Here is an 8,395-nt window from a genome sequence, read left to right on the forward strand (position 1 = left end):
GGGCCACAACGGCCGCCGAACACCACAGGTGAACCACGCCCACCGCTCTCCGGGCGCCAATCACGGGGACCGACGTCTATCGCACCTGTCTGCCCACCTATTTTGCATAGACTGCGTAGCAATCACGTGGTGGCGGGGCGCCCCACCGGCTGCAAAGTGGGAAAGTCCCGGATGGAGAAACCTGCAAGGTGAAAGCGGAAGATGTAGCAGGTGCAGTCGGGGCGGGGCTACGGTGCGCACCGCTGCTCCTGGTTCCTTCTCCCGCTCGCGGTTGCCTGGTTCCGGGATGGCTTCTGTGGAAGCCTCATCCGCTTTCCGTTTCGCCGCCGCCGCCGCCGCCTCGACTTGGGAAGAGCGTGCTGGGATCGGCACAGGCCCCGGAATAAAAGCCGGAGTCCCTTCCCTTCGCCCCTTTTCCCCCTCCCGCTTCAGCATCCCAGCTTACCTTTTGCCGAAGCGCAGGTTGGGGGTCCCGCGGCCCCCTTTCGCGCTCGGAAAGCCGCTCTGTTGGAAGCGCGAGGGGTTCAGGAAGGCCGTCGCAGGGAGGCTTCCTGAAGGAGCCCCCCTCTTGGGAAGGGCGGGGTGTCGTTTCGACGAACGTGCTTGCATAAGGACAGAACGGCCCAGGTGGGGGGCTAGAAGGAAGGGGGCCGAGGCAGCGGGGCGACGAAGCCGCTCCAGAACGCTGCGGCAGCTTTCTCAGCCGGAGTCCGAACCAAATGACCCGAGCAGAGAAGGCGGCAGCAACTCGAAGGGGCAAACCCCGACTTTTCCCAGAGGTGGGGCAGAGACGGGTGAGGACATTGGAAGGCAAGCCCTTCGCAGGCCGGCGCTAGGAGAGAAGGGCCGTGCCGACCACCCATTAAAAGGGGCCGGGGAGGGGAGCGGGCGCTAACAGTTGGCGGAATGCCGGGCCCAAATCTTAGTAACCCGCGTGACTTCAGAAAATGCTAAAAGAGCGAGGAGGGGGAAGTGGTCAGGCGACCGCACATTGCTGGAAGGCGATTAGAGCCGAGGCTTCGGGGATCCAGCTCTGGAAAAGAGAGGCCCGCGAGGCCGCCGATCGGCTCCTGCCCGCCAGAGCGGGCCTTCGAGCCTCCATCTTTCAGGGAGGTCCACAAGAACGGCCGGGAGGCCGGTTGGGCCCCGCCTCTGCCCCCAGAGCAAGACGGCCCTCCACCCCGAGGGAGGGTCTGGGAGCAACACAGCTCCGCCCCGGCTGCTATAAGGCGCTGGAAGCCGGCGGACGCCCCGTCTAGCTGGCGGAACGAAGGATGGCGGCGGATCGGGTGGGGAGGCGCTTGGGGCGTGCGTCGCCGGCCCGCTCTACCGGTCTCTCTCCCGGAGGCAGCCGCGCGGAAAGGACAGCCAGCCCGGGCATCCAGAGGCGCCAAGCGCGGGTCACGGTTAAGTATGACCGACGGGAACTGCAGCGTCGCCTTGACACAGAAAAGTGGATCGACGGCCGGCTGGAGGACTTGTACCGAGGACGGGTGAGGGGGATGCCAGTTGGGCGAGAGGACTCGAAGTCTTGTCCTTTGGGGGGACCGCTGCTGCCCTCATCCAGACCAGCCCGCCCGGGACACAGCAACTCCCGTGGCCAAAGGCAGCTGCGGTTTCACTCAGCTTCCTGGCCTGGTGGGAGAGAGCCAGGCCAGCTGCCTTCCAATTCTGAACTGGTTCTTGGAGGCCACGATGGGGTTAACATTAAGGCTGCTTGGGACCCCTGCCCCTCCCTCCCTCCCTCCCAGCTGCTAGTGCTCCCCCGGGGACTGGGGAGCCATCTGCCTTGTTGGGAGGCACATCTGTCTTTAAGGGTGCCAGGAGGCCCTTTAGTTGCAGCCTTTTGATAAGTGGTGGCCTTGGTCCACAAGGGTGGTTGCTGCTTGCTGCTGGTTTTGCTTTTAAAGGCTCAAGAGCCTGAGAGAGACTTGTGGCGACTGCTAAGAGGAGAAGCTGCACCCAGAAATACGAGGGACTCTGGGCTGCGGGGATTGTTGCCCTTGGTCACCCCATTCAGCCATCTTTCCAAGAACCAGATATTTGAGCCCTGGTTTTTCCTGGAATCTCAAGGTTAAATTCAGAAATGTCCCACTCACTGAATGCACGGGAAGACCCTGTCTGGGTCACGGAGCAGGCAAAACTGAGCAAGAGATTGGCTCCTATTGAATTCAGGCTGGAATGATGGGAGCTGCATGCCCAGCTACCAGAGGGCCGTTATTTGCCCTGCTCCAAGGTTCTTTCAGGTCCCAGGGCCCCTTGCTTGGCTTGGAAAGGACCTTGCCAGGATCACAGAAAAAGTGGCAGATGGGCTTGCAGAGAAGGGTCATCCTCCTCCTTCTCCTCTCTTCCCAGGGAGGAATGTGTATCTCCGCCTCCAGTTGCTAACATTTTCTTGCCTAGAAAGGATGTGTGGGGGTGGGGAGCCTGTCCTAGCTATAAAAGAGACGTCTCCAATCCTCCCATGAAAGGAGCGAGTTACCATCTGGGTTGCTTTTTTGCCTCCCCTGGGAGTCCGAGAGGGGAGCAGCTCAGCCGGCAGGCCAGCTCTTCTGGGGGAAGCAAGCCCTGGGCTGGAACATGGTGCTCGGTTGATGCTCTGATCCAGAGGCTTCTTGGTGTGAGGGGCAGCAGTGTGTGATCATCCCCCCCGCCCCCGCATATTTACAGGGCGGTTTCAGATAAAAGATTTGCACTGGAGGCTTTTAAGAAGAGACTGGACAGCTATTTGTCTGGAGTGGTGTAGGGTCTCCTGTTTGAGCTGGAGGTTAGACTAGAAGACCTCCAAGGTCCTTTCCAATGCTGTTATTCTGTTAAGGGGTACAGATGGAACCAGGCTCTTCCAACTGGATCAATTACTTACTGCATGGTAGGCAGAATAGGAGCAATGGCATAGGGGTACTTATGTCCCCAGGAAAAGCAGCAACCACGTCTCTGGGATGTTGTGGGGTGGGATGCTCTTCATCTGGCTTAAAAAGCGGGATACAGGTGGGTTTTGAAAACTTTGAAAGCTTTGTTGTTCTAGATCAGGGGTGTCAAACTCACGTTGTCACGGTGACATCACGTGACATATAGGAACTCCCCCCCCCCCTTTGCTAAACCAGGTGTGGGTGTGGCCAGCACGTGATGCATCTGGCCTGTGGGCCGGCAGCTTGACAGCCCTGTTCTAGATGTTTTCGAACTATGAAATGCTTCACTGAAGATCCTGGGCTACTGTCAAAAAGCTTTGAGACCCCAGAGCTCCAGTTCCTAACTCTTGTTCCAAGATCCCCCTAGCTTGACCCTTTTTGATTTTGTGTCAGGAAGATGAGATGCCAGATGAAGTCAATATCGATGATCTCCTAGAGATGGACACAGATGAGGAGAGGGCCAAGAAATTACAGGTAAGCTGCCTTCACATGACCAGGTCTGCTGACTCAGAGGCAGGAATCCTCAAGGCACCCTTGACTGGGTCCTGTCAGCAGGAATGGAAGGGAGGTGAAAATATTGAGTTTATAAACCTGGCAGGGACAAAGCAGTTGCAGCATTACAGCAGAGTGAACCAGGGGGCTCTTATGCAGACAGAGCACCATTGCACACAAATTCTGAAGAACTTGCTACTCTAAGAAGTGAAGCTCTTCTTCAGAACCAAATGATCAAATGAGCCTTAATGCTCATTAACAACATGCTGGTACTAATTTCTGAGAACCAAGAATGATGCATAGATTTATCTCTCCCTGCACTATTTGTGGCATTAGCCTTGGCTGTGCCATTTTGTTAATAAATGGAAATTAGGATCTGAACAGAATAAGAAAAGGGAACCGGGGATCTGTGTTCACTGTGAAAGAGAAGGTTGTAAATTAGATCTGGGGGCAGGGAATCTGAGCCATGGGAAGAGATTTTCCTGGTTTAGTTCAAGAGTAATCCTGGAAAAGAGGCTGCACATTAAAAGGGCCAGACGAGTAAATGCTGGGCCACCCATCCTTTGGGGCTGTTCCTCACTGTAATTTTTTTCTAGGGCACCTTGGAGTCATGCCACAACAACACGGAGGTGGGTGTCCCCTTTCTGAGCACTGGGTCCTGTGGAATGTGCATGTCCGCCAAGGGTGGGGTTTGCTTTCCCAAAGAGATGCCCCGCTTCCAGCTGCTGTGGAATAGTTGAGGAAAGGCACCCTTTCACCCTTTGGGCTCCCCGGCCTTCTTCCCACCCCATGACTCCCTGAGGAGGCTCCCTTGCAATTCCTGGGATCTGGTTGCTACTGATCCTGGGAGTCCCTATTGGAGGGAGATCCCTTTCCTGGCAGGGTTCCCCCAGGGCCAGACCTCTTCTCCACCTTACTGGAGAAGAATGGTGGGACTCAACCTCCCCCCACCCCCCAGGACTTCACCAGAGAGCTGCTGGAGAAGCTGAGAGGCCTCCGGACAGAACATGTTCTCCGCCGGACAAGTCCCAGCAGCCAGAGGAACATGGACCAGGGTCCCAAAGTCCCACAGTGACCATGACGCTGGAGAGCTGCAGAGAGGGCTGAACTGTGGAAGAACTTGCTGCCACCTCCCTGACTCCACTAGGATGGGCTGGCTCCATGGCTTCAGCCACCTTCACCCTGCTGGGAAGGTCTCCTGGGCCCTTTTGAACCTTTCTCTCTGATGGAGGAGGATGGGCTCTGCTGGGCCACCTCCCCATAATAAAGTGCTCTGCCCCCCAGAAGCTCAACTGTTGCCTCTGCCAGAGCGGGGTGGGGGAGACGGGACCTTAGGATGACTGGGGCCCTTGTGAGAGAGAACCTGGCCAGGAGAGGGTTTGCCCCCTGTGAAGCTTTCTGGGCTTTTGTGGCCATCACCCAGAAGCTGTGTCTGGGTTTGCATGTTCTTGGGTAGGTTTTCTCCGGCTCGGAATGTTTGGCACATTATCTGCCTGATTATCCAGGGCCATGAAAACTCAGAAATGGCTTCCTTGTCCAATCTACCCATCAGCACCCCCTCTTTAGCCAGTGAGTTAAGGTGAAGGCAGCAGGCTTTACTAGAGACTCACAGCTGTGACGCTAGCTGGGTCAATTCACTGTGGGACAACTCACTGCAGGACAAGAGTTACACTGATATCAAAGAAATGGTGGAATAGAATCATTAAAGAAAGGATGTAAAAGGAGGGACAGAATGAAACATGAACTGCAAAAAATTAAAACATTTTTTATTTATTTTAAATAATTAAATAGAATAGTTAAACTGTCCTGCAGCAAGTTGTCCCATTCCGACCCGCCAGCCTTTCCCCATTTCAGACAACTTCCTCAGTCAGACAGAGGCAATGAGTCCTTCTCCCCCCCACCCCCCAGCTGGGACCCAGAGGTTTTTTTTCCAGGTTAGAAGCTGCTTCAGGAGACAAGCAGCACTTTGTGCTTCTTCCTTGCCAGTGGAGTGGGGGTGGAGGATGTCTGCGTGGTCCACCAACAGGTGGGGGGGGGCACATGTTTAGCCCACCTGCCTGCAACTGGGCCTGTGGCAGCCCTCTCAATCCAGTCCACCCTGGAGCTTCTGGATCCCCTAGCATTATCTGGCTACAGAAGGACTTCTCCCAGGCCCCACAGATGTTTGTGCACATATGGCTCCCCATGTGCCCCCCCCTCCTTGCCATTACTGTCTCTGCAAGTCAATCTGTACCAGCTACTGCCTGCCTCAATCCAAGCGGGGGGGGGGGGTCTTTTCCCAAGGGAGGGAGAGAGGGAGGGAAGATGCTTGCAAAGGGAAGCTGGGCCAGGCCCTCCCTCCCTCCCTCCCTCCCTCCCATGGCTGGTCCAGTAGACGCTGGAGCCGCTGGAGCTTGTGCCCTTATTTGGGAACAGGCAGAGGCTGGAGAGGGGAGGGACTTACTGGAGCCCTGGGTGGCCAACTCATCTGGGCCCCTTTGGCTTCCCATGGCCTAGAGATGCCCACAGCCCTACCCACCCCACACCCACCAAGAAAGCCCCCATCGCATACAAAACATGGGGGGGGGGGGGGAAACCCACCAGTAATATTCAAAAATTAATTATGAAATAGTATTAACAAAATTGAGGAAAACAGCCTTTTCAAAAATGGATATCACACTTCCCGAATACAATCTTTGCTACTGAGCACTTTTCCAATCTCTCTGTATAATTCTCTTGGCTATTCTGTACAACAAATAAACCCCTCAGAAAGACCCCTGTGATCAGGTCCCAGTTTCATAACGTAGTTCAAAATAACATTGACAAATGTAACTTGAAAACAGCCATCTGCATAATGTATGTTAAAATATTCCTCCAAAAAGAAACCCAAATTTGACAGTTCCTTCTTGGCACAAAACAACACTTTAATCCCAATCTGTATATAATGTTAATTGTATAACGTGCAATCCCAAAGTTAACATTGAATTAACTCACTTCATTGTCTTTTACACTTTATTGTTTTATAGTGAGGTGAATTATTGTTTCATGTCAGAATACAATGAGATTAAGTTTCTGTGAATGAATAAATGCATTTGGGCCAAACATAGTTTTTGCAAATGTTATGTTTTATTGCTCTTATGTGCTCTTGGCCACCCAGAGTTGCTGTGGTTAGAAGAGGTGGCTTGAGCATGTTCAGCATATTCAGGGGAAGGCTAGATGTAGTTTGTTCCCCAGATCAGTCTTGAGCCAAAATAGAAGGAAGCCCCAAATCACCAGCTGCAGCCTTGGGCGTTTGGGCTGTGGCCCTTCTCCTGTGCTTTGAAACGCTCTTGATACTCATTGCCTCTCAGTCCAGACCCCCAGTTTGGTGACTTCTCTGGTACCTGGGCGGGGCGCTTTGACTGCAAATTAAAAGCCTGCTCTGGCCCTGCCAAGCCTGCCCTGCCTGGCCCTGATCACATTCCTGTCGTGGCAGAGCTTTAACGGGAAGGGCCATGCTGACTCTCATGCCCTGTGGTCAGGAGTGGCCCTGGCTTGCCAGGTCCTTGCTTTCCCTTTCCTATAAGATCCCAGGTCCCAAAACAGGTTCCCTGCCTACTGGAGAACGAGCCTTTCCACTTCAAGGGGATCGCTTGCTGCTCAGGCTGTCCCTGGTTTCATTTGCAAAAGCTGGTCCTCCTGGTGACTAAAGCCACCTTTGCTCACTTCCAGATTCAGGAGCAATGCACAACCAGTGACCGTGGCCTCTGTTGCCTGGCGAGACACATGAGCAGAAGCCCGAGGGCAGCCATTCTCAGGGAGGCAAAAGGAGCTAGGAGGTCAAGCTTTGCCTTGTCACCTTAGGGTTATTGGCAATCCATAGACAGCAGGGAGTTCCAAAGGGATCTCTTACCAAAACTGATTTCAGATTGACGCCCCAATGAACCCTTGGGACCTGCTTCTCTGAGTTACAGCAGTGACCACCAACTGTAATTCCCCCGGCCTATGCACAATGCAGCGTGCCTTTCCCCGGCTTCAGAAGCAAGCAGCTGGTTTGCTTGGGAAGACTGCTGCCCTTTGGCCAGGTGGGAGTCTCTCCCCTGCTTAGGCCCTGGCAATTGGGGCAGTGGGGCCTGTAAGCTGATCCAGCATAGCAAGTGGGGCCTATGAGCTGATGAGCTGATCCAGGGTGGCCGGGATGATGATTTTCTTGGGGCCTGCCTTGCTTTGCATCATAAACTGAGCTTTGGTGCAAATGGTTTCGCAGGCAGCCACTGATCTAGATCAGCCATAATGCTAATCAGGCAGCCACTGACCTGGCTATCTCTGCTGCAGAAGGACCTGTTAATGCCACCAGAAAGTGATGCTGACCCAGGACCTGGCCTTTCCTCGTTCCAACCTCTCTGGCTTTGGGAGCAAACTGAAGGTGTGCAGATGGGCACACAACCCCACTGTGCCTGAGCACCTCTCTTCTATCCCACCTGCTGCAAAGCCCAAGCCCCAGAGTGCCTGGGAGGACCTTCCAATGGTACCTGTGATGTCCCCAGGGGTCCTGCTTGCTGCCTGTTGCTCTCCAGCCCCCTCCCTTTTCTGCCTGATCAGAAAGAAAAGAGCTGTTGAGGAGAACCAGAGCGCTCCCATCCTGGGCTGAGAGAGGGGAGGCCTTCTCCACTCACCCTTGGAAGGCAATCGAAGGACGGTCTAAGCTGGAGAGGTCTGGTTTCCCTACCCCAAAGGGGCCCATCTTGGGCCTCCACCCTCCCTCGTGGTAATAATTAACCAGGGTAGACTCAAAGATGGGCATAATCTCCAGAGTGTGGAAATTCATCCCTGGCCACTCAGTTCTGGGTGGCTGAGGGCTCCCTTGTCCCAACCACAACACAATCTCATTCTGATTCAATCCCACCTGCTACCCTTTCTCCTTCCCCACGCTGAAACGGTGCTCTTAAAGAGCTCATGTGCTTTCTGCCCCAGGCCCTTAGCCTAGCCAAAGGATCTAGCTCTTCCTCCTCAAACCAAAGTTGTGCCCCAATTAC

At 54.4% G+C, this 8,395-nt stretch overlaps 1 protein-coding gene across 2 annotated transcripts; it reads left to right on the plus strand.

Moving 5' to 3' along the window:
• The first annotated feature begins 196 nt into the window (after positions 1-196).
• On the plus strand, positions 197-6,486 carry PPP1R14A (protein phosphatase 1 regulatory inhibitor subunit 14A). Of its 2 annotated transcripts, XM_026687766.2 has the most exons (4): positions 197-1,493; positions 3,303-3,383; positions 3,998-4,030; positions 4,360-6,486. In XM_026687766.2, exons 1-4 carry the CDS (start codon positions 1,275-1,277, stop codon positions 4,474-4,476), a joined length of 450 nt encoding a protein of 149 aa, XP_026543551.1. In that variant the 5' UTR covers positions 197-1,274; the 3' UTR covers positions 4,477-6,486. The 2 variants fall into 2 exon arrangements, with proteins under 2 accessions (XP_026543551.1, XP_087826487.1); XM_087970361.1 differs by lacking the exon at positions 3,998-4,030 and having other exon boundaries at positions 1,137-1,493.
• Positions 6,487-8,395: the final 1,909 nt, after the last annotated feature.

Source organism: Notechis scutatus, chromosome 8 (genome assembly GCF_049901735.1).
Source record: "Notechis scutatus isolate UNSWTSFEM ecotype Mainland chromosome 8, rNotScu1.2, whole genome shotgun sequence".
NCBI lineage: Eukaryota > Metazoa > Chordata > Lepidosauria > Squamata > Elapidae > Notechis > Notechis scutatus.

Bases quoted from the DNA above. Each gene is read 5' to 3' on its own strand.
- PPP1R14A (XM_026687766.2), top strand. From the start codon at position 1,275: ATGGCGGCGGATCGGGTGGGGAGGCGCTTGGGGCGTGCGTCGCCGGCC. The intron at 3,384-3,997 runs GTAAGCTGCCTT...ATTTTTTTCTAG, and splicing joins AGAGGGCCAAGAAATTACAG to GGCACCTTGGAGTCATGCCA. The intron at 4,031-4,359 runs GTGGGTGTCCCC...CCCACCCCCCAG, and splicing joins CATGCCACAACAACACGGAG to GACTTCACCAGAGAGCTGCT.